This window comes from Rana temporaria, chromosome 3 (genome assembly GCF_905171775.1).
Source record: "Rana temporaria chromosome 3, aRanTem1.1, whole genome shotgun sequence".
NCBI classification, from domain to species: Eukaryota; Metazoa; Chordata; class Amphibia; order Anura; family Ranidae; genus Rana; species Rana temporaria.
In genome coordinates, this window is record NC_053491.1 from 161,848,218 (window position 1) to 161,875,213 (window position 26,996).

General features: G+C 40.7%; 1 protein-coding gene across 3 annotated transcripts in view; it reads left to right on the forward strand.

Moving 5' to 3' along the window:
- TSPAN12 (tetraspanin 12) overlaps positions 1-26,996 on the forward strand; it is a 255,911-nt gene that overhangs the window by 51,416 nt on the left and 177,499 nt on the right. For all 3 annotated transcript variants that reach the window (XM_040343747.1, XM_040343746.1, XM_040343745.1), the window contains exons 3-4: positions 13,977-14,059; positions 22,112-22,247. In XM_040343747.1, the coding sequence (XP_040199681.1) occupies positions 13,977-14,059; positions 22,112-22,247 (219 nt within the window). The remainder of the gene's footprint in view (positions 1-13,976; positions 14,060-22,111; positions 22,248-26,996) is intronic.

Here is a 26,996-nt window from a genome sequence, read left to right on the forward strand (position 1 = left end):
AATTGATTAAAATCTCACAGTGATTCCCCTGGGTAAACATAATTCCTGAATGTGTGGATAACTTGGCTAGATTTTTTATAGTCAAGTGAAGAAAAATGGTGATTTATTCTCTCTTTAAATTGGTCCTGTCATATACTGTATATTAACCACTTAAGACCCGGACCATTATGCAGGTAAAGCGATTCGGCACTGCGTTGCTTTAACCACTTAACCCCCGGACCATATTGCTGCCCAAAGACCAGAGCACTTTTTGCGATTCGGGACTGCGCGCTTTAACTGACAATTGCGTGGTCGTTCGACGTGGCTCACAAACAAAATTGGCGTCCTTTTTTTCCCCACAAATAGAGCTTTCTTTTGGTGGTATTTGATCACCTCTGCGGGACATACATGTACTCCCTTGTGCCCAGCCGTGCCATTTTGTCGACGTATATCGTTGTGCGGCAGGTCCTTTAGTGGTTAAAACTTGCCAAGGCACTTTGTGAATCCCACCCCCAATTTCTCTTTTCCTTTTTCCTGTTTTCCCCCTTCTTACAGATTTTTTTTTTACTTCAGTGCCATTGTATTGCTTTGTCAGCCACCCAGACAGTCCCACCTCCTAATACCACATATTGTACTTGATTTTGGCCAGTGTAATGAGACTAGAGATGGGGCACAGTGACTAGAGAAGGGAGAAATTTCTGGGCGGCTAAGGCAACTTGGGCTGAATTATTCCATCTGTGCAGTACACTCCTACCAGGGGGTAGGTGCTTTCCCAAAAAGTGGGTAGAAAGAGGTGTTAAGGCAACAAGAGAGTGAAACTAGTGGCAATAGGGCAAGAAAAGGGAAACCTAGAGAACTTTAGCTGGAGGGTGAAAGTATCACAGTAAGAATAAGGTGGACCAGCAGGTGACCCCACAATAGGGATAAAACTTTTCAGTGGAAGGGAGTTTAAAACGGAGTTCCACCCAAAAATGGAACTTCCGCAATAAGTGCAGGTGACCCACTGACATGCCACAGTTGGTATGTAATTTTTTGGAAGGGGGGGCAGATACCCTCTTTTTAGAGACATCCAGCGCCCACTTCCTCCCGCGGCTCCGTGGCATTGGACGGAAGTTCACCTCTCCCCCCTCCCTTCCTGCAATCTTCTGGGACACGTCACAGGTCCCAGAAGATTGCCCGACCATTCACAGCACGAATCGCGGCTCGCCCAGCTGTAAAGCCACAGTCAGGCGCCCACAGTAAGAATTCTGGTGCCATGGAGAGGAGCAGAGCTTCGTACGCCCGCATCACTGGACCGTGGGACAGGTGAGTGTCTGATTATTAAAAGTTAGCGGCTACACTTTTTGTTAATTCACATGCAGCCTGTAAAAGAGGATGAATAATATTTTCCTTTTCAGAGCTAGGTAACTCCAGTCTTTTGGGTGTCTCAGATTTTATGTCCCCTGTTGCACATTGTGGTTCAACTTGCCAGGAACAATATTATTACATGACACAATATTGGAGTAACAACCTTTGTGTGAAATTTTTTAAATGGGGCTTAGGGTATTTAAGTTAATTGTGTTTATTTATTCAAATGAGCCATACCCCCACCCCCTTTTTTATTAACCCAGACTACTTTTCACAGGGACACACTATGAGTGCCACTCTCTGGTAAGCCCCTACTTAGGTTGACATCTTTGGAAATGGAAAAGCTTGGTTAAAAAAAAATAATAATAAAATACTGCTGAGGCAGGAATAAAATATGTGAAAAAAAGACTGAAAATAAAAATTTGAATGTCTTAATGAACATACTAAGAAATATTTGGGTATGTGCACAGTGACCTGTTTTTCAAAGGGACATAAAGAAACCCTAGGAAACAAGCTACATGATAAACAGTAATATGTTTACAATGAAAGCTACTGATGGGCAAACCTGGCTGATTAAAATTAGTTTGGGGTTCTGTGAATCCCTTTTAAAATTTGGAGAACCACAACATAGCAGCGAATCACATTAACCCTCCGCATTGGTGACAGTTTACCTAGTGATAACGCCTAGCATTAGTGCCAGTTTCCACAGTAGTAACCCCCACCACACATTGGGGCCAGTTTACAGAATAATAACCCCCAGCTTTGGTACCAGTTTATACAGTAATAACCCACAGCATTCAACTTTCCAAAGTGGTGACCCTATGCATTGGTGCCACTTTACAAAGTAATAACCTCCAGAATTGGTGTCAGTAATCGCAATAATAATAATTCCCAACATTGGTGCCAGTTTACGCAATAATAACCCCCAGCATTGGTTCCAGTGACTGCAGTAATAACAACAACATTGTTGGTCAGTGGTATTATGTTATTTAAACCCCCCTTCACTGTTTTTTTAACCTTTCTGCATTGATGGTCAGTAGAAGTGGTATTGAAAAAATTCCACCCCATTGGCGGTCAGTGGCAGGTTCAATTAACCCCTTCATAGTGCAGGGTGCAATTTACTTGCCACTGGCCATTAACACAACATGAAGGGGTTAATAAACACTGCCACTGGATAAAAAGGCAACTTTATACAGATAAATGGTAAACTCCTTGATGGTTTAACATTTCTACTTGCCAATAATGCAAGGGGTTAAACACTGTTACTGACCACTAATACAGCAGTGGCAGTGTTAGTGAACGACTTGCATTACTGGCCAGTGCCAATGTTAATTAACCCTTTCACTCACCCATAGGGTTAACCATTTGGCTTCAATCACACGGTCATTAGTCCTGCACACAGGATCCTGCTTGCAGAAAAAATTGTATTCATTTAGACGTGTTTAGATGGGTTTCCATCCATCACATTTAAACATGTTTAGACAAGTGTACACATATTTACATGCATCTAAACGTGTATTGAGTCTGTAATGTATGCATCTACTGGACTACACACACTTTTAGATGCATTTACATGCATGAGTGTGTTAAAAATTAAGGATTTTCACAGGTAGGGATGCAACTCCAAACGCAGTAGCCACAAATGCATTGGTCTTAATAGTCATATTAATTTGTATAGTGTTGCATACAGATGCGTGCAGAACAAGCATCTGAATGCTGAGTTTTTAACGGACGTGTGAATGGACTCTTACTCTGTACAGAACTGCATACCAGTAAATGTGCCTGACTGCTTTGAATTAAATGACTATCCTCCACCTGCTCTCAGGTCTGTTTAACTATCTACCTCCACACGACATGGCTCCTGGGAATGATGGCATGTCAGAACAGCAGAACGAGATCACTCCTGAGGCCCCGTACACACGAGAGGATCGATCCGCTGGAATTGATCCGCGGACCGGTTTCAGCGGATAGATCCCCTGGTGTGTACGATCCAGCGGATCTTTTTCCGCAGATTTTTGTCCCCGGGGATGGATTTCCAGTGGATCAAAATTTCTTAACATGCTAAGAAATCGATCCGCTGGAATCCAGTCCAACAGATTGATCCGCTGGTCTGTACAGACTCACCAGATCAATCCGTCCGAATCCATCCCCCACATGCGTCGTAATGATTCGACGCATGCGTGGAAGTCCTTATATCACAGCGTCGCGCACGTCGCCGCGTCATAATCGCGGCGACGGCGCGACACGTCACCGCGGACGGAATTCCGCAGGGATTTTGATCTCATGGTTAGTACAACCATGAGATCAAAATCCGCCAGAGGATTTATCCGCGGAAATGGACCTCCGGACCGTTTCCGCGGATAAATCCTCTCGTGTGTATTAGGCCTGACAGTAGTGCAGTTTCTTCTACTGCCGGGTGCAGGAGCACGGATAGTACTCTGCTGCCACTCTGCAAGGTGGTGCCCTGCTAAATTGTGCCCTGATTATGTATTAGGCTGTAGGGCAGACTTTGGCAGCAGTTTAATATTTGCAACACCACTTTATCACACCGCTCCCTGATGGTCACACTGCGTCCCCTTTCCTCATTCAACTGTGGGACCTGGGGCTCCTACCCTTCTAGCAACACCCTGCATCTTATATGTACGTTTTGAGTTTGCCAATGGCTCCACTTTAAGTTTAACAGTGTTTCCTCATGCATTAAGGTAAATATTAGAAATAAAAATCTTTAAAAAGCTTTGCATAACCACTAAAAATAATAAGACTCGAAAGAAACAGAGTTTGGATCTGTACAGTTGATCCCTTTCACCCTGCAGAGCGGAGACCTTTTAATAAACCACAAAAATCACTATCCCACTGATGAGGACTGTCAAGTCTAGATCCTTAGTAGACACTAAGCTTCAGTAGAGCACAGTTGATCACACTGTTCACAATGTATTATTTCTGAATGTGAACTAATTTGAAAGAAAACACAAGGAAATGGGCCCAATGCACCTAATTATATTATTTCCAGCATGGAAATAAGAAAACCTAATGTCCTATCTCAAGTGTTTTGTTTTAAGGTACTTGGAAATAGTTTGCAAAACATGTTGACAGTGTTTTCTATTTGCTTAAAATCAGTCGACCCAGAAACGTCACTATTTTCTCTGTGCGCTAAATATTCTTTTTGGAATAGAATACTGTTAAAGCTCAAACTAAACATGGGTGAGGCTAGTTAGTATTTTTTGCCACAGGTACTCATAGACATTATATACGGTAATCATTTCCTAAGATAACCAGTATGTGTGTTTACAGCTTTCTTCCAGACATGCAGTGACAGTTCCCCGATTTTTGCCATTTTTAGCGGATTGCCCCTGGTGATCTCATATCTGTAGAATGCAGTTGACCAACCACTGTGGGAGCAGTTAATCATCAACTTAACAAAACGACTGTAATACATATCCCGCCCCCCACCCCTTGCCAAGATAATCATCTCTTTACTGCCATCTCTCCATAGCATGAACACGATGCTTGGCTGAGTTGAGCTCTCATATTTGTGAACCCAGAAGCGAATACTGAAGGCTGCCAGACAAGTATACATGATTCATCTATCCTAACACTGCGCTGATTTCTCAACAAAAGACCTTGAAAGTGTCTTGGCTCTAAGATTGTTTCTAAATGTACTCTACCAATTAATCTGAAATGTCATTTGCCCAATTCTACCAATCAGTGAATTTCTGTTCATGGCAGGCTACCAACCTGTCTGAGGGAACAATTAATCAGACATGGCTGAAAATGTGCCTCAGTCGATATTGTTTCCTCCTTAAGTTATCTTGCGCTGGTTCCATCTCCATTACATCCTTTTTCCTCTCCATTGACTTTAGCAGAACCATTTGGCCAAGCAGCACTCTCTAAGGCCCCATACACACAAGAGGATTTATCCGCGGATACGGTCCAGCGGACCGTATCCGCGGATAAATCCTCTCGAGGATTTGCACGGATTTCCATGCGATGGAGTGTACTCACCATCGAATCGAAATCCGCGCCGAAATCCTTTGGCGATGACGTGTCGCGCCGTCACCGCGATTATGACGCGGCGACGTGCGCGACGCTGTCATATAAGGAATTCCACGCATGCGTAGAATCATTACGACGCATGCGGGGATCCCTTCGGACGGATGGATCCGGTGAGTCTGTACAGACCAGCGGATCCATCCGTTGGGATGGATTCCAGCGGATAGATTTGATAGCATGTCATCAAATATTTATCCGCTGGAAATCCATCCCAGGGGATAAATATCCGCGGAAACAGATCCGCTGGAGTGTACACACCATAGGATCTATCCGCTGAAACCCATTCGCTGGGATTTTTCAGCGGATGGATTCTATCGTGTGTATGGGGCCTTATAGATCTATAGGTGGACTACATACGGCAGACATGATACGATCTTCAGAATCTTTTTATTTTCTCTTCTTGGACTTCTTGGACTGATGTTGACATGTGATGGGAGTATGGGTGCAGCCAGACATATCAAGTTTTGCATTCTTTTAAAACGCCAATATCTTTTTTTTTTTTTTAATCAGAAACAAGTTTATTAAAGAACAAATGTTTTACATACATGTCATGACTTCCAGTTCCACAAAAACATAATGCCCATCACAGCCAATCATCCCCCATCCCGCCTCCCCATGCATGGTAATTGCAACTCAAGGTTATAAAGATCGCTCATACACCCACAGAAATTGCTTCACCCATCCCCTCTAATGGCAAAATCTAGAATTATACCTGGGTCAATAGTCTCAAAGCAGTAACCTATCCAGCACGAGGTCCACTGGGGACAATCCTGGGGTGCTCATCCAGGGTAAAACGACAATATCTAATACAGCTGATTAGTGTGTTTTCTGAGATTGCTTACCCTTGTTTTTTAATTATCAGCTGCCAGAACCTCTACTGCCCATCATTTTGACATTTGTATGAGAGAAAGCCAAGATTAGTGCCAAGCGGGCAGGGCTTTCTAACTTTTTGAAAGTTGCAAAACTATAAGGTATCATGTTCAGTTTAGTCCTAAGACCTAAGATTCCCCATAGGGTCACAATCTGATCTAAAACTTATCTGAAAACTAGGCCCCTTTCACACATACTAGGCCTCTTTTTCATCCATCTGTCGACGGATGAAAAATGGACATCAATCCATGTCCATATGTAAAAACGGTGACAATGGATGATCATCTATTTTCATCCGTTTTCATCAACTTTTGTTTTTTTTTAACAGATGAAAGGCCTATTTTTCATCCGTCAAAAAACTGATAGGATAAAAAACGGATTTAAACTGACAAATGTTCAGTTTTTCAGCTGCTTTTGGATTGGTAGTTAGGGACAGCAGTCACTATGTGTGTGTGAGGGTTTGGGGCAAAGAAAGGCAGGAGAGGTGAAGAATCGTGCAGCTGTAATGTAAACCAAAAATTTGACTCAAGTGGTTAAGTGGATGTAAAAACTGATACAAAACTGATGTTAACTGATCCGTTTTAACCTAGGTCACATTTGCTCTACTTTGGAAACATACTGTATGACATTACATTGAAACATATGTTTCAACTGTAAACATATTCTTATTTACATGCACATTCTTTACTGATTTATTTATTCTCTCTTTTTTTTTTTTTGAGTGGTAGCAAATTTTTTATCCTTTTTCAAGGGTTACAAGTGTTATGTATTTTTTCATATTGTTGAATTTAATTGAAATAATAACTGTTTTACTTGAGCAGTGCGACTGAATTTTTTTAGGGGACTGTGCTGGTTTCATAGTATGTAGCAGATCTGAGATAGCCGAATTGTTTTAAACATTATAGCCTTCATCTGGCTAATGCACAGCTTTCAGCTACCTTGGCCTCTGTTTGAGTCAACCATTTGTGATGCCCTGTTAAGCAGCTGTGCTAATTTCACTGAAGCAGCTGATTAACACTAAAATAGCCTGCTGTTTGGATATCCCTGGCATCCCCTAGGCGTATAAACCTTGCCTCCTAGATTTAGGTTTAATTTTTTTTTAAAGTGGGGACGGTTTAAAACTTCTGTAGGGTTTGTGTTTTCCTGCCCCATTGACACCCTTCCTCCTAAATAAAAATCTGGTATTACCCTAGGTACACACATTTGCATTTGTTTGTGCATTTTGCAGTTTTCAGAAACTCACTACAATCCATTTAACATGGATACACATTCACATCTATGCGTTTTGCAGCCGGGGGAATTTTTGGAAAGAGTCAGGAACTTTTTACCATGTATTTTGCGTGTAATAGACTTCCATGGAATCGCACCAGAAATGCAAGTGTCGTGTTTGTAATGCGAGTTTTGCATTTTGCGTTTTTTATTTTCCGTTTTAACACTATATATAACTGGTTTCTAAGGAGTGGGCCAAGAAGCCGACCGCCACGTCCTTAACAACTGATAAGTCATCAGCTGTCAGCAGGGTTCTCCCTTAGTCATCTAAATGTAGAAAAAAGATTGCCGGGCAAAAACAAAACTTGTGAAAAAAAACCCTCCCCAGGTCCATGATTCGGAGGGAACCCCCCCCCCCCCCCCGACGCCAATTATAATTTTTTTAATGGCATGGGGTCCCCCCAAATCAATACCAGACCCTTATCTGAGCATGCAGCCTAACAGGTCAGGAAAAGGAGGAGACGAGTGAGCCCCCCCCCAAACCATACCAGCCTGCATGCCCTCAACATAGGGAGATGGGTGCTTTGGGGCAGGGGGCTCTGCCTCCGCCCCAAAGCACCTTGTTCCTGTGTTGATGGGACAAGGACCTCTTCCACACAACCCTGGACGGTGGTTGTGGGGGTCTGCAGGCAAAGGAATTATCGAAATCTGCTGTCTTCTCCTTGTGTTGTCTTCTTCCTCGCTGCTGCTTACCCACTAAAAACAGCAAAAACCAATCTTCTAATGCTGTATTCCTCCGTTGTGCTGTTTCCCAATGTCTGGCATTTATTATATAGCCATGCGGTGTGGTCAATTTGATGACGTCACCCGGAGAACCCGCCCATGTGACAATACGCGTCATCAAAAGGGGCGGTTCTCAAGATGATGTCATCAAATGGCCACGCCCCATGGCTATATAAGAAAAGGCACATATGAGACAACACAAACGAGGAACACAGCGCTAGAAGTAAGTGGAGAGGAAGAAGACAGCTCCAGAAGAAGACATCACCGGAGGGAGAAGAAACTACCGGAAGAAGAAGACATCGGTACCGGAGAAAGAAGACACGTTGGAGCTATGACGGTGGACTTGTCAAAAACAGTCTGTTGTTTTTTTTAACACTTCACTGCTTTTTGGGGTGAATGGGTAGGGCTAAAATGTACCCCATACTTATTCACATGGGGGGCAGGATAAGTGATATAGATTTTGAGCGTGGGGCGGTCCCCTTTGAATTCATACTAGATCCAAAGGGCCTGGTATGGACCGAGAGGGACCCTACGCATTTTTTTTCACAATTTTGTTGCCAGCTATTTTTTTTTAACATTCAGCTGTCACCAGGGGACCCCGCTGAAAGCTGATGACTCATCGGTTGTTTAGGATGCCGCGGCCGGCTTCCTGGTCCCCTCCCTAGCAACCAGAAATGTACAGTGTGTTTACAGTGCGTTGAAAGAAAAAAAACGCAAAATGAATGAAAACTGCATGCAAAAACGCATAAAAAACAGAGGTTTAAAAACGCGAAACACTGCAAAACGTGCCTGAAAACCGCATCAAGTGAAGCTGCATAGATGTGAACCTAGACTAACAGAGACAGAAGAGTTGATTTACTATGGGCAAATAGAATGTATACTTTGCAAGGGAATTTTGCCCAGAACTTAGCGAATGAGGTGAAGCTCTGTAAAAAAAAAAAAAAATGCAGTTTTTTAATTATTTAATTCATTTATTCATTTAATAATTTATTTATTTATTTTCCATTGGGTATTCTTTGCAAAGTGAAAGTGGTTGTAAAGGCAAAATGTTTTTATTTTTTTAGGTAAAACAATTTTCTACATGCAGCTTTCCCCGCAGCATTGGGCCCAATCTCCATCCGTATCTCATTGGCTGAGATACAGCAGCTGGAGCCATGGGTGTCAATCAGAGCCAGTGGAGAGGAAGTTGAGGGTGGGGCAGGGCCCCATTCTGTGTATCTAATGGACACACAGAACTGGGCTTGGGAGCTAAAAGGCACAAATGGCTTGCTATGGGGGCACTTAATGGGGGGGGGGTGGAGCCAGAATACCAGCGGAGGACCCCCAGAAGGAGGATCGGGCCTGCTCTGTGTACAACCACTGCACAGAGCAGGTACGTATAACATGTTTGTTATTTTAATTGAAAACAAAATTACAATAGCTTCATGTCACCACATTCACATTCAAATTTTACAAAGTGCAGAGACTATTTGCCTTTACTAAATCAACCCCAAAGTGTACATGTAAATCTCCCATTGAGGTCAACTTAGGCTTTAAAAACTAATTTGTAACAGGGCCATACACAATCAAATGACATAGACATGATAGATAGAAAACTAATATGTAAATCCCTGTTATCTCACTCCATCCTTTTCTTCTACAGTTGGCTGAAGCAGTTTCTCTAAACCTTCACACAACAATGTAAAAGCTAAATTCCTGTTTTATAATAAATCCTATGGCCTTCTTGCTACTAAATCTGCTGAAACTTTGACATGATTCCCCACCTTCATCTATTGCAAACTATTGTGTATTCTCAAGCAAGTCGTAAAGCTGATTTATGGATAATATATTTCAACATTTGTAGGAAAGACGATAGTTTATATGGCATACACTGTCAACAATTTGCAGACTTTCACCAGTCCTAATCTTTAACTGAAAATGTAAATTTGTTTAAAATACTACTTGCCTGTGTATTGAAATATGTGTTCTAATACACCATAATGTTTCAAGGTTTTATTTTGCCATGGCATAACTAAACATAGATTTAAAAAGCAACCTTGTTTAGGGCTATACAAATATTTAATATTTAGTAGTAAAACTTTCCTTCAGATTTGAGGCCATTGTCAACTGCTTTATTTAAAGAGTTTCACTAAAGGAATTTTTTTTTTAGCTGAAATGACTGTTTACAGGGTATAGAGACATAATAGTTAACTGATTCCTTTTAAAAATGATTAAAAATAGATAAAAATCAATCATATAATGTGCCTGCAGATTAGTTTCGTTTTTGCTGTTGTTTCCTGGTTCTCTGATGTACAGAGCCACTAGAGGGCAGTCAGCCAATAGAGGGCAGTGATACTTTGTCTAAAACTCCTCAGCACCAATCCAGTTTCGTTTTACACACAGTAATCACACCTCCTTGATTAGTCACCACAGTGAGAAATCTCCCAGTACTGTGGTGATCAGGAAACAGACAACCAGGAAGTGTCCAGAACAGAGAGGATTTACAGCAACATCAGAGCAAAAACGAACAATGAGGACATGAAACCAGGACTGCAGTAAGGTAAAGGAAGCTATTTAGTTAAAAAAAATAATTCCTTTAGTGACCCTTTAACTAGTTGCCGACCGTGCACTGTCATTATACGGCGGCAGGTCCGCTCTCCTGGGCGAGAGCCCGTAGCTATACGTCGGCTCTCTTTGCACCCCCCGCTCGTCCGTGACTCCCGTGCTGGTGCCCGGCGGGCGCGATCGCCGCCGGGCACCCGCGATTGCTCGTTACAGAGCGGGGACCGGGAGCTGTGTGTGTAAACACACAGCTCCCGATCCTGTCAGGGAGAGAAAAGCTGATCTTCTGTTCATACAATGTATGAACAGAAGATCAGTGTTTCCCCTAGTGAGGCCACCCCCCCCACAGTAAGAACACACCCAGGGACATACTTAACCCCTTCCCCGCCCCCTAGTGTTAACCCCTTCACTGCCAGTGGCATTTTTATAGTAATCCAATGCATTTTTATAGCACTGATCGCTATAAAAATGCCAATGGTCCCAAAAATGTGTCCGAAGTGTCCGCCATAATGTCGCAGTACTAGTAAAAAAAAAATATTAATAACAATGCCACAAAAATACCCCCTATTTTGTAAACGCTATAACTTTTGCGCAAATCAATCAATAAACCCTTATTGCGATTTTTTTTTACGAAAAATATGTAGAAGAATACGTATCGGCCTAAAATCAGGAAAACATTTTTTTTTATATATATTTTTGGGGGATATTTATTATAGCAAAAAGTAAAAAAATATTAATTGTTTTCAAAATTGTCGCTCTATTTTTGTTTATAGCGCAAAAAATAAAAACCGCAGAGGTGATCAAATACCACCAAAAGAAAGCTCTATTTGTGGGAAAAAAAGGATGCCAATTTTGTTTGGGAGCCACGTTGCACGACCGCGCAATTGTCAGTTAAAGCGACGCAGTCCCGAATCCCAAAAAATGGTCTGGTCTTTGGGCAGCAATATGGTTCCGGGGGTTAAGTGGTTAATACCAACCTCATATTTAAAGAGGAACCATCAAGCAACAATTTAAGCAAAGTGCTCATACTCTACAGAAAACCTATAGCTGTCCTGTGGGCTACTATTAATGACCCACCTAAAAATACTGGTTCCCTGATATTCATGCTAATTCTTTGGCTTCCATACTTCTTGAGTCATTAATTTGCAACATGGATAGAGATAAGGAGTTCTGACAGTTTTTGGATTTTCATTTGCTTAACAATTGTATTAAGTCTGTGATTCAGATGTATTAAAGGTTATAACTAGACAGGCTGACTCTTTTGATTTTCAGAAGGAGGTCAGCAATGGCAGCCCATATATAAAGCTGAAGTCGAGGCAAAAGTTATGTATTCAGTCAAAATGATTTATTTGCTACACAATCTTTCTGTCTTAGAAGTACAGAGAGAAATGATTAGGCCTAAGAACACACAAGCTTTCATGTGCTGGGTTCAGATTTAGGCTCCTGCCCGCATTTCAAAATAGTGGCAAATCGCAGGGGGCGCCCGTGCATTCCCTGTCACTTTCAATAGCACCCCAAATGCTGCGCGATTTTGTTATTATTACACATTCGCGGTAAAACTGCGCAAACAGAATTGTGGGACGCCTGTCGCCCAAAAGAAGTTAAAGAGCTTCTTTTGGGCGACAGGCATTCCTTGATTCTGTTTGCACAATTTCACTGCGATTGTCGGCAGATGCGCTAAGATGTGGACGGAGTTTTATGCCTTGTACAGACGATCTGATTTTCCGTTGGGATAAACTCAGACGTATTTTTCCGACGGAATTCTGTTCAAGCTGTCTTGCATTAACACTGTCACACCAAATTCCGACCGTCAAAAAAACAGTGAGTTACAACACTACGACGAGCCTAGAAAAATGAAGTTCAATGCTTCCGAGCATGCGTCGACTTGACTCGGAGCATGCAGTTTTTTTTTTCCGTTCCCTACAGACGAACGGAATTTCATGTTCTCTTTCTAAATTCAGATGGAAAAAAGTCCGGTGGGGCACACACACAGTCGGAATATCCGATGAAAAAATTCCGTCTGACTTTTTCCATCGGAAATACTGATCGTGTGAATAATGCATAAGTGTTTGATAAGTGCAAAAGATACTTCTTGAGCCAGAAATCCAATGAGCGTGGAAAATGTTTCTTGTAATATGTTATCTCTGTCTTTGTTTCATTGAAATACCAAGAAGTTATCAGCCCTGCCTGTTTCTTCACTGTAGACTACATATGTGTGTTATTAAGATTGGGGGGGGGGGGTTCCTATTCAGAAGTGGGGAGCCTGTGTGGTAATACTGCAACTCCTCCAGAGATACAGTACAGCGAGTGAGCATTGCCACCAGGGAGTGTGTTGCTAGTAGGATCACCAGGTAAAAATAAAGATTTTTTTTTGAAATTGTGAATGAAGCTATTATAGCTAATAAACTAATGAGCTGCAATAATTAGAATTTTTGTTATTGGGTTTAGATATGCTTTAGGTAAAGGTGGGTGTGAATAAAGTGAATACACACTGCTCCTTTATTCATAAACCTTGTAATGCTTTATTTAGCTGTATTTAAAAGATATCAGATCTATGTTATTAAATTCTTTATATCATACTCATAGAAACTTTAGAGAGACGTTAGGTAGATCGACAGGAGTCAGAGCAGATGACAAGTGTTTTGTACCATACTTTGTACACAACATTGCAGGTGCTTTGCAGTACATTATGTAGGTACATAAAGGTCATATTCCAAATGAATGGCATTGCAGTGAATTGTATTGTGCTTGATACATTAGTGCATTGAGGTAACATATGTATTGCAACAATGCACTAGTGTGTATAGGCTTCAAGTGAAATTAAATGCAAAATTCTCATGTATAAATAGAGTGTCTTTGCAAACTGAACTCCACACTGATTTTAAACTTGTTGTTGTTGACAGCTTGTCTACCTGAGGCATAAGCGCTAAGAAGATTGAGAATATACGAGCTTCAGTTATTTCTGTTTGCACTGTAATAGAAAAGGCATAGGTTGTAATAGACCCTGTGTAAGCAAAACAGAAGGGTAACCCTAAGCGGCACTGCAAGTAGAATAGTTTGTCATTTGGCACTGTCTACAAATGACAAGTATGTACTTACCCAGTGGGAATATATCCGGTGGAGGAAACTGCTGCTCAGAATTGTTTGTCTTTATACGTCACTATATATGTTAATGATAATTTCTCTGTTTGTTTTAGCTGATGTCAATATGTGTTTTGGGGGTTTCTGCATGGATGAGAGACTACATAAATAACGTACTTACTCTGACAGCGGAAACAAGGTAAGCACTGAAGCATCAAAATAAGAAAAAATAAAATGCCATGATAATCTGTATGCTAAGAGTAGCTTTTGTGTTTTCTTTTATTTAACATATTGAATAGTTTAGTTCAGGCAAATTCTGCTTTAGATTTTTCATGCTTCGCTTAAGCTGGCTTTGTACAGTAGTTAGAAGTTGCACGGAGATGGTCTGCTTCCTTTGATCATCTCCTGTCGTCCGTGTCGCTGAAAATTGTTTTCTGTTTACTTTTCCGACATTTCTAAGGTGCAGACTAATTGACTGTATCTAATTGCCGTTTCTGAGACATATATTTAACCTCAAGTCAATCCATTTACTGGATCAAGAAAAAAACAATTGCGCATAGTAGCTTTGTATTTGCATGTGTAATAAATATGGTTAATAATTAAATGCACACATAAAAATAACTAATTTGTCAAACAAGTAGCATGCTTTGCAGTTTAAAAATATGGAAATTTATTTTGCCTGCTATATTTGCAGCTAAACATTCTTTATACTTTTACTGGTAAAAATACATGGATGCAAAAAAACTGAATTTTCCATCTAGAATTGTGAGAAAAACTTCAGAAATGACCTGGATTTCTACAAGAATTGCCCTTGCAGCATGATCTATATCATAAGGGAGTCGTATTAAAGCCCAACTCCAGGCATGGGTTAAATGCTCATTTGACTAGGAGGGGGAAAGAAATAGGTACAAATACTTTGTCTCAACCCTCACTCCCACAGGTTTCCTCCTCTTCGTGTGACCGTTCCCCCAAAGCTGCTTCACTTCTCTGCCCGTTTTGTCACAGTTCCTCACATACAATGCATGGCCAACAGTCCAGCATTGTATGGGGGGGTGACAAGGACCCATCCACATTTTAACGTGCCAGACAGCAGGAAGTGTGCCGGCTGCCTTGGAGCGAGGAGTAAGGTAAGTATTCATACTTCTTTCTTTCCTATCTAGACAAATCAACATTTACCCCTGCAGTGTGTGGAACAGAACCCTCTAACAAATGTGGGCCTCGGATAATATTTTGAAAAATCTGAATTCGACTTTGACACTGCATCAGGCAGGTGTTTCAGTTTGTACAAAACACGAACAAAAGAGGGCGCACCAGCCTAGTGCACTATTCCACAACATTTGTTGAAAATCAATTGTTGAAAATTATACTCACAAACAAGTGAATTAAAATTGCTCATAAAGCTACTCATTTGTAGCCCTGTACTCCACGACGAAGTTCACTCCAAAGTCCAGGGGGACCTCAGCAGGGTCCTTGGTGGTTTCGAGGGATACACCTTCTTCCTCTGAGCTCCAGAGTGTTTCAGTTAGTTCAGGAGTAGGTTTGAACTTCCCTAGGCTATACATACATTTTAGTTACCCATTCTTCACGACAGAATTCTCCTCAAATGCAATACGGCCCAACCAAGAAATTACAGAGGCTCTTAGAAGGAGAGTAATTTAAGACCTCAATACTAAGATTACAAAACAAATCTTTAAAAGTTGTTGCTTTTATCAGTCTACATTGATGCAAACATTTTCTACTGCTACTCTTCTCAAGAATAAGAAAAATATACTGCGCTCGTTTGAAAATCAAAAGTGGAAAAAAGCTGCAATCAAAAAGTGTTATACTACACCAAACAATTTGTAAACAGAGAAAAAGTCGCGCTAATAAAGCATAATAGGTGCTGTGTGCTGAAAAACAGCTGACCCCAACAATTTAATAGAACAAATGAAGATAACTTATATGTGAATATACTAGTTGGTAATTATATCAAAAATTGATACATTAATACAAAAAATGATATGTGACAATCAGTGAACAGTGGCAAATGAATCGTCATCCAATATAGAGTCCACCATAAAGGAAAGAAAGTCTATAATAAATAGTTTCCCAAGTGAAAAGGTCAACGAAGCATCCCAGGAAAAAGGTGATGAGAAAGGCATTTCCACCAAGATCACACACTGCCTCTTACCAAATTTAAATGATCTCTAAATTATAGGAGATCAGATACAGCATAAAATGATGATATCCTGGAAAGGATTATCCAGCTCGGGATGATCAGAAGATGGATGGTCTCAATCGATAAGCCAACACGGGATGTATATGGAAAGGGAGAGGGGACTCACATAGTGTAAAATCCTCAAGTTTAATATATAGTAAAAGGAATTGCACTTACATCAGGTCAATAAATAAAAGGCATCCAGTAAAATAAGCCGGCCAGCTCTCAAACAAACAGCCCATATCTTCCGGGTCAGATCACAATGCGCGGTGACGTCAGAACGTCGCCTACCTACGTTTCGTCTCGAAGGGGACGTGGTCACGGGATACAGGCGGCATTCTGAATCACCGCATTTATACATAGGTCATGTGGTACAGCCTCGATGTGAGTCACACCCAGCCGCACCTCCGCCATCTTAGCTGATGGAAAACATACTGTATGCAGAGAAATTAGACTATAATTCACCTGCTACAAGTTAGATGGGAAAGAGATAAATCTCCCAGCACTTATATTCATAATCCCACAGCAACATCACACATATTTATGCATGATATCTGCCAAATGTATCATAAAGCAAAGCAGATTATTAAGCAAAGGTGCTGGCAATTACGCCTATATGTGTATCCTAAAACTTAAACAACCAACTAAAAAAATGTATAATACAAATTCTGCCATCCAACATTATAAGCGTCAGCCCCGATCCAGAGGAGCCAACAGCCATAAAGTTAGTCATCACTAAACAATTGTGTAATTGGATGGAGACATAGCACAGGAAACCCCAGATGTCAAATGCAACAAAAGGGCGCCGATGCTCAGCTATACACATCCAAAAAATGCAAACATCATATTGGTTGAGTCATCTTAGTGGTACTCAACCTAACAAAAAGCAAAAATTATTTTTTATAAAGTTATAAAAAATTAACATAAAAAACAGCTGGATGGAACCCACATCGAGTTTGCAACAAATCATACAATTATAACATAAATTCACTTCTCAGCCTATGGGTGGCATCAAAAAACCTGATAAAGGGGAAATCTATGGAAATAACGAATACTCTTGTAAAAAAACTAAAAATAATTAGCATAATATGACATTTAGGAATTTGCAATAAAACAGTTGATGTTGACATCTATATTCAGGCCAAAAGGGGTATAACATTTTAATTTATACACTTGCTTTTTGTTAGGTTGAGTACCTCTAAGATGACTCGGCCAATATGATGTTTGCGTTTTTTGGATGTGTATAGCTGAGCATCGGCACCCTTTTGTTGCATTTGACATCTGGGGTTTCCTTTGCTATAGCTCCATCCAATTACACAATTGTTTAGTGATGACTAACTTTATGGCTGTTGGCTTCGCTGGATCGGGGCTGACGCTTATAATGTTGGATGGCAGAATTTGTATTATACATTTTTTTAGTTGATTGTTTAAGTTTTAGGATACACATATAGGCGTAATTGCCTGCACCTTTGCTTAATAATCTGCTTTGCTTTATGATACATTTGGCAGATATCAAGCATAAATATGTGCGATTTTGCTGTGGGATTATGATTACAAGTGCTGGGAGATTTATCTCTTTCCCATCTAACTTGTAGCAGGTGAATTATAGTCTAATTTCTCTGCATACAGTATGTTTTCCATCAGCTAAGATGGCGGAGGTACGGCTGGGTGTGACTCACATCGAGGCTGTACCACATGACCTATGTATAAATGCGGTGATTCAGAACGCCGCCTGTATCCCGTTACCACGTCCCATTTGAGACGAAACGTTGGGAGGCGACGTTCTGACATCACCGCGCATTGTGATCTGACCCGGAAGATACGAGCTGTTTGTTTGAGATCTGGCCGGCTTATTTTACTGGATGCTTTTTATTCATTGACCTGATGTAAGTGCAATTCCTTTTACTATATATTAAACTTGAGGATTTTACACTATGTGAGTCCCCTCTTTCTTTTCATATACATGCCGTGTTGGCATATCGATTGAGACCATCCATCTTCTGATCATCCCAAGCTGTATGATCCTTTCCAGGATATCATCGTTTTATGCTGTATCCGATCTCCTATAATTTAGAGATAATTTAAATTCGCTAAGAGGCAGTGTGTGATCTTGGTGGAAGTGCCTTTCTCTTCACCTTTTTCCTGGGATGCTTCGTTGACCTTTTCACTTGGGAAACTATTTATTATGGACTTTCTTTCCTTTATGGTGGACTCTATATTGGATGACGATTTATTTGCCACTGTTCACTGATTTTCACATATCATTTTTTGTATTAATGTATCACTTTTTGATATAATTACCACCTAGTATATTCACATATAAGTTATCTTCATTTGTTCTATTTAATTGTTGGGGTTAGCTGTTTTTCAGCACACAGCACCTAATATGCTTTATTAGCACAACTTTTTCTCTGTTTACTTTTCTCAAGAGTTGCGACAGTCCCAAGTCACGGCCATGCCAAATAACTTTCAAACAAGTTGCAAAGAGCCCTAAGGTGATACTTAAAGCAGACCTAAAGCCACCTATACGTGCCTACCATCCAGCAATGCAATGTCTGCAAACAAATTTGCTGGCGCCGGCAAATTCCACAATTCTTCCAGGGTTCGCATCTTCCGACAATTCTAACCACCTTTGGCCAGCACCTGAGTTAAAGTGGTAATAAACCGCTGGGTGAGGTTTTTTTTTCTCTGACCTGAAAGGTAATATCATAATGTGCTAGTATGCATTGCATACTAGTACTGTTTGTGAAACTAAGCCCTCCAGCAAAGTGCTGTCACTACAGGAGGCCGCTTCCATCTTCACCCGTCTTCCTTCCGGGTCCGCGGACTCCAGCTGTGTGACTGGCCGGAACCACCGTTTACAGCACAAGGCTCTGAAGGAACGGCCCGGGTGGCCGTTCCTTCAGAGCGTATGCGCTGATGACGCTATCGCTGCATTAACAGTAAATATCTCCTAAATGGTGTACGTTTAGGAGATATTTACAGTACCTATAGGTAAGGCTTACCTGTGGGTACAAGTCAAACTGAGGTTTGCTGAGAATTTACACTGAATTGCACATGTACAGGTCAGTACATTCTAAAAAAGGTATGCAAGTAGGAAGCCAGGATGACTGCATTGCAGGAAAGATATAGTAAAAGCCTGCTTGCTCACATTTATTTTTTTATTTTTTTCTGTAGTTCAGCAATATTTAACTGTAGGTATCTCTTGTACTTGATAACATCTGTGTTTGTAAACCTACCATACTACAGGAGAGACCCAAAGTACTGACATAAATTAAACAATATGTTACCCAACATTTGTTACAAATGTTTGCCTTTCATTTCTGTTTAAAACTGAATGGGTTGTTTTACAAGGTAAGGGTTCACATATACTGTAACCACCAGTTGACTCATCAGAAGGACTTCCATATACAGGCAGTACCCAGAGTTTTGAGCACAATAAGGACTGTAGGTTTGTTCGCAAGTGGAATTTGTTCGTAAGTCGGAACACTGCATTTGTAAGTGTAACATTTGGTCAGAACATTTGTAAGTTTAACTTCTGCCTGTGCATGGATGTGGGATGTTCCGGGCGCTTGTAATATTATCTGGCTCTTCTGGCCATGCAGTACATATAGTACTGCAGTGTGGGATGTGTCCGCAGGTGCTTGGAGGTATCCAGGATGACCGTGGAGCACAAATGACCGGCATTTGAGGCCGTTCGTAAGTAGGAGTCGTTCGTAACTCGGGTGTTCATAACTCGGGGACTGCCTGTATTATTATGGTCAAGTCATAGTCCTAATGTTAGTCCCATTGAAATTTTCTGGTGTGATCTGAAGCAGGATGTTCCAACAAAGTGGATGATAGCGCAAAAAGCATTGTGGCTAAAAAAAAACACTGCGTGTAAACAAAAAAACACTGTATATATAATGTATATACATAATGGCCCTAGTATGAAAATAAGGGTAAAAAAGCTAAGTCTTCCAAACCATGAAACCTGACAATTTTACATTCAGTTTTTAACTCACAGATCTTACAATATGATTTTATTTGTTACTAAATATAAGGGATCACTTACTTTTCTTTCATTGACTGTAACTGTAGTCATTTTTTGTTCTGTAAAGACATGGCAATGTAAATTGTTTTGTGTGTTTGGGTGTGTTGCTTGTTGAATAAGTTTGCTTTAATTGTTTTAAAGACATCCAAGCACATTTTATTAACCATAACTACAGAGATCCAAAAAAACTCCTACCGACCTTTCACACCAAGGCGATCCGTCTTTGTTTGAATGAGCTACCAATGCATCACAATGGACTAAAAATCAGAACGGCGCCATTTTTGTAACAGCAATCACAATACACTGTTGTATGTTACCACACGTTATGGTGCACCTAATGGAGGGGTGTTCCCTTAGCGCATGTGTGATACGTTACTGCAATGCATAGAAAGTGTCAATAGACACATAAGGGTTTAGAATCGTTTTATTTTTTTAACTTTAGGCAATGTAGCATAATTGTATTCTGAAAGTGAATGAACTTTGTGCAGTATCTGTTTATTACATGTAATCACTTCTTGCTTTAATGTGTGAAATGCCATGTACTTTATGCCTATTTTGACTTAGTGTATAAACTGTACATATGGAGCCATTCAGTACCCTTGAAAGATAGTATCACCAATTTTATTGTAGACACTGAGGAGTTGATTTACTAAAACGGGAGAGTGCAACATCTGGTGCAGCTGTGCATGGTAGCCAATAAGCTTCTAACTTTAGCTTGTCCAGTTAAAGTGAAGCTCCACTCAAAAGTGGAACTTCCACTTATCCGTCTCCCCCCCTCCGGTACCTTTCACCTTTCAGGGGGGAAGTGGGGACGGGCACCTGTTTTTGACAGGTACCCTTCCCCACTTCCGGAGACGGCGTCGCGGCATCGTCTCTTGGAAGTTCAGCCCCCTTCCTCCTTCCATCTGCTGCCCGGCCAATTAGAAAGCACAGTGCGCTTCATGCATGCGCAGTGGGGAACCATCTGTGAAGCCAAAAGGCTTCACTGCCGGGTTCCCTTACCAGGGCTCCCTGGACAGATAAGTCACCATATATTAAAAGTCAGCAGCTACAGTATTTGAAACTGCTGACTTTGAATTATTTTTGTGGGGGGGCTGGACCTCCTCTTTAAGCTTTGACAATAAAATGTAGAAGCTGATTTTGCTCTCTGCAGTTTTAGTTAATCAACCCCATTGCCACAGACCAAATGCCAACGTTTTGGAGCCTTTCAGGGTCCCTTCTTCAAGGCTGGCTGCATCTGCAACTATGTCTGTCTGTAAAAGGCACATGATGGTTTAGCTGGCTGCCAGCTTGTCATGAGATCGAAGTTGATTGGTTCCTAATCCAAAAGCAATCACTGTCAGAAACCACACTGTCACAGCTCTGATATTGGATGTTTATTAATGCAAAGACCATGTGTGCTAGCCATCGCAACCAATCGATTACCCTTTTCATGCATTTTCATATACTGTATAAAGAAGAATTTGCTTGCCACATAACATGTACAAATTATTCATCAGAGGTAGTGGCGAATTCATGTATTTGCTTAGGGTTATTAAAGCAGAACTCCAGGCAAAATCAACAAAAAAATCATGAATAGCCCATTGAATTATAACATAAAAACAGCTTTTGCTGCAATATTATCTTCAATCTAAAGATGTCCTATATAATACTGATAACCAGCCTTATTCAAGTTACTGGCTCTGAGCCCATGTCATCCTGGACTCTTCCTAGCTTGCGACTGGACAGTAAAAGGAGAAGCAGCACAATGATGAGATCATCCATGTCACTCTGTTTGTGCCCCTATCATCATCCTTCTTGCCAGCACATACACTGAATGGCTCCTTGTGCTGCTGCTACCCTCACATTCCAGCCCTGCTTTGTAAGAACTACAGGTCAAATTCAGGTACTTACAGTGCTTACATGTAAACATTGCATCTAATTATGTATTAATGACTACAGAGCTGCAGTAATATGTGTCTTTTATATCTGCCTAGAGTTCAGCTTTAACTAATGCAAAACTGAACCTTGCATGTGTCTAGGGTGGAAGAAGCTGTACACCTCATTTACTTCCCTGTGTTCCATCCAGTGATGGTCGCTGTCTGTTGTTTCCTCATCATTGTGGGCATGCTGGGTTACTGTGGAGCTGTGAAGAGCAACTTGATTCTTCTTGCCTGGGTAAGCTGACATTTGTTCTTTCATCTACATTTTCAAAATGATAGGGTTTCATCTTAGTAATAACCATTCTAACATCAAATGGCATTTCTAAATCAGTGTTTGTATCTGTTTGAATCTATTTGTATCCAGAAATAGAATATGTTTTCTGTGTTTTTAGGCTACACCATTTTTGCACTATTTTATTAAAGCATAAGTTCCCCTTTTAACACAAAATAATAAATACAGTATTTTTTGCAGGTAAAAAGATGTGCATTTATTGTTTTTTGTTTCTGGAGCCTCGAAAATACTGTATTTGCTGGTGTATAAGACTACCTTTTACACTTAAAAAAACTGGCCAAAAATCAGGGGTCGTCTTATACGCCGGGTCAGCTGCTTGGATGCCTGCTGGATGTGCGGTAATACTGTATGTAGCTTCGGCAGCATACAGTATATACCGCTTAGCCTTTCCTGGTGAGCGATGTATTCAAATCAATACAGAGCCTGCTCGGATTGAAATAACAACCTCTGCCAATATACAATATACAGTAGCCTGCTCGGATTGGCTTTGAGAGTCAGAGAGTCATGGGCTGATGATGTTACAGCCTCTGCCAATCCAATTTGTATTCATTAATAGAATACATTGCTTGCCGTGATTGGCTCCAGCTCCAGCAAGAAGGAAGAAGAATAATATGGCTCCAGAAGGAAGAAATATGAAGCGTTGGAAGCCTCGGAAGGGGGGTCATCTTATACGGTGAGTACAGGCAAAAAAATCTTAAAAAAATGTAAAATTAGAGGGTCGTCTTATACGCCCGGTCGCCTTATACACCGGCAAATACGGTAGGTATTTTTCAGATATGTCAGTGTATGTGTGTGCCCGAATATCCTGTATGGGCAAGCAGATACAATCTAAGAGGAAGTGAAAATGAACTACCACAGTACTCCACAGCGTCATGGTAGTTCATTAAAAACTACAAGGCGACTGCTGTAAAGGCTGCCAGGCCTTGTTGTTTCCCATTCACAGAACTTGTTTCTTTTAATTGTGACAGCTAGTGGAGGGGGGGGGGGGGTGTTGCACTAGCTGTTAGATCAGGAAAATAGGGGGGGGGGGGTGGTCTGTTCGTAACATGTTACACCCTGAATATGGGTGTAACATGTAACATGTTATGAAAGGTGAACTTATCCTTTTCCTTTTAATTTTATTGTAAACATTTTGGTGCAATATGAACATTACAGTTCTTTTGCACATTTTCATACATAAGGCTGAAGATCAGAGGTGATGAAGAGCCAATGAAACCAGCAAATCTTGCCACTCTGAAACACTTTGTAAACTTTTTAAATATTTCCAGCTCGAGTCCTACGAATGTAGTAGACTTTCCTCTTCCCTGATCTTTTTACACTTTTCACTCTCACATTCTCAGACCTCCCTTACCTTCAGGTGATGCCCCGTCTAGTAAGCAGGCACAATTTGGGGAGAATTTGGATACTGTGAAATGGAATAAGATGACATAGACAACAGGCTCCGCATTTATATTTTTCAGAGCATTTTTGGAACTTTATTATGAGTTTCAAGCTTTTTGGTTGAAGGTGGTGTGTGGCCTGCGGTGCCTGCTACTGAGGGAGGTCCAGCATTTAAGAACATTATTGTTGACATTTATTACATAAGGATGCAGGGTTCACAAAGAGCTTCTGCTGCAAACACCATATGATTGTCATCACAAACATAATAGAACACGTAATGGACATAATATTAACATTGCAGCATTTGTATACTTATGTTACATGAGTTACAATAAATTGTCTACAGTTGTTTGGAATGTCTGCAGAAAGGCCGTCTGAGAACAGTGCTGCCTGGGTATTTTCTGTGTATTTCTGAGAGATTATCTGGAGTTTGGAGTTGGCAAATGTCATCCTGCAGAACAGAGATTAGGCAGCTGTGTTAAGCTTCCTTCTCTGGGCTTTAGTGACCTTTGCCCAGACTCATCATTACATTAATTTATTGTGTGCAGATAAGAACTAATTTATATTTTGCGTTATCTGGCTTCCTTTTTCCTGAGAAGTAGCAGGCAGCCCTCCTCATTGTTAGGAGTACTGATGTACAGGCCTAAATGTGTTGTACATGTTTATTGATGAACTTGATTCAGTCGAACACAGTTTTTTAATACATGTCTTATAACACTCTATGATGTGATGTACTTTGTAAAATACTGCAGTATGAACTGTATTTTAATATTGAAACACCACTGTACCAGATGTACAATAGTCACTTGGATATGACTCAGAATGTTTACAGCTGTGACCAGCTCAGAGACAAAAGAGTACTATAGTGTGACCTATTGCTGTTAATTATTCCGTTCCTTCACTGTGCCCCCTATCAAAACAGAAACATATAAGAAGCCAGCGCTATAGTTACTTTATGGCTGCTAGCACCTCTAACCATAAAAATATACACTGAAAGTTTTTACTTAGCAATACTTTAAACTGCTATAAATGACTCTTTGGCCGTGGATGCGTGAAGCAATGACTGAAACATTTGTTCCCTGTAAGCTGTTAGTGTGTGAAAATGGAGAGCTTGCTGATATTCAGGGAATAAGAGAATAGTTGTGACTGGATTTATATTTTTCCCCTTCCCCACTTTTCAGGCCAACTGTCCCCCCCAACTTTCTTTTTCCTTTCACTATCTTTATATCTTCTCCAGTTAATGCTTCAAAAAATCCAAGGCGGTTATTTACAAAAGGCAAATTCACTTTGAACTACAAGTGCAAAGTGCAGTTGATATTGCACTGAAAGTGCACTTGGAGGTGCAGTCACTGTAAATCTGAGGGGTAGATCTGAAATGAGGGGAAGCTCTGCTGATTTTATTATCCAATCACGTGCAAGCTAAAATGCTGTTTTTTATTTTCTTTGCATGTCCCCCTCGGATCTACAGCGACTGCACTTCCAAGTGCACTTTCAGTGCAATTTCAAGTGCACTTTGCACTTGTAGTGCAAAGTGGATTTGCCTTTCGTAAATAACCCCCCAAGTGTACCCTAAACACAAGAGAGAATGTGGATGTGCAGACCTCTGATTTTGGTTTTGCGGATTAGAAAGAGATTCTGGATACACTGTTATATACTGTATGTGTTCCACTATCTTTGCTTGTTGGTTCATTAACAAATGATTGGTGATGCCAACAAGGCTGTGTTTCAAGAAAGTTACAAAATTATAATATGCGCTTGTTTATTCATGCATGATACAAATACATAATGACAGTATTAAAGAAAAACAGTGATATTAATTTAAACAATGATAGGTATTACTTATACATATAAGAATTCACATGCATATGGTTGTATTGTATATTGAAAAAAAAAAAAAAAAACAGTTTTCCTTCCATGAAGCGGTCTTTTTTTCTTACCAAATGTAAAGAATCTTGAATGATGTCTATAAAATAAAAACATAAAAAAAAATACATATTGTCTTCTGATGTACATGCTCTACAAGGGTAGTATATTTGTCAGTGTCCTAAAAATGACCAAATACAGAACTCCCAACCGGTCAAAACCTTGCTCTTTTTGGTGAAAGTAAGGAACATTATTTTGTGAACATTTCAGGCCCCGTACACACGACCAGTTTCCTCGGCAGAATTCAGCTTCCGACCGAGTTTCTGGCTGAATTCTGCCGAGAAACCCGGCCGTGTATACAATTTCGCCGAGGAAGCCGACGAGGACCTCGGCGAGGAAATAGAGAAAATGTTCTCTATTTCCTCGTTGTTCTATGGGAGCTCTCGGCCCGCCGAGCTCCTCGGCGGCTTCAGGGCTGAACTGGCCGAGGAACTCGATGTGTTTGGCACGTCGAGTTCCTCGGCCGTGTGTACGGGGCCTTAAAGTTTGCAAACCCTCTTGGATGTACAGATTTGCCAACATGTGTGGTTACACCTTCACTGAAGCTGGTGCTACCTCTGGTGTGTGACCAATCCAACCACATCCCATCAAATTTTTGGGTGCAACCCTGTTGCTATTATGTACAGTGCTCAGCATAAATTATTACACCCACTTTTAAAAGTAATATTTTAATCAATATCTCAACAAATACAAAAACAATTTCCAAAATGTTTACAAAACAGAGTTTTACGGAACATTTGTTTAGCTCATTACATGAAAGTAATGTTAATAATATAACGTAGATTACAAAATCTTCAGCTTTACTAAAATTAGTTGATGCAAACATGAATACACCCCACAACATACATACAGTACTACATCTAGTATTTTGTATGACCTCCATTATTTGTAAGGCGAGCACCAAGTCTTCTAGACATGGAATGAACAAGTTGGCGACATTTAGCAAAATCGATCTTTTTCAATTCTTCAAGAACAGCCTCTTTTAGAGCCTGGATGCTGGATGAAAAGTGATGCTCAACTTGTCTCTTCAGAATTCTCCATAGGTGTATGATTGGGTTCAGATCAGGAGACATATTTGGCCAATGAATCATGTTCACCCTGTTCTTCTTCAACAGATGTGTTTTGGTTCATTGTCATGTTGGAAAAGTGATGGTAGCACCTTCTCATTCAATATAGAGCAGTACATCTGTGAATTCATGATACCATCAATAAAATGCATCTCCCCGACACCAGCAGCATTCATGCAGCCCTAAAGGAGGACACTGCCACCACCATGTTTCACTGTAGGCGCCATGCACTTTTCTTTGTACTTCTCACCTTTGCAATGCCATTCAGTTTTGAAACCATCAGTTCCAAAAACCATTATCTTGGTCTCATCACTCCAGAGTA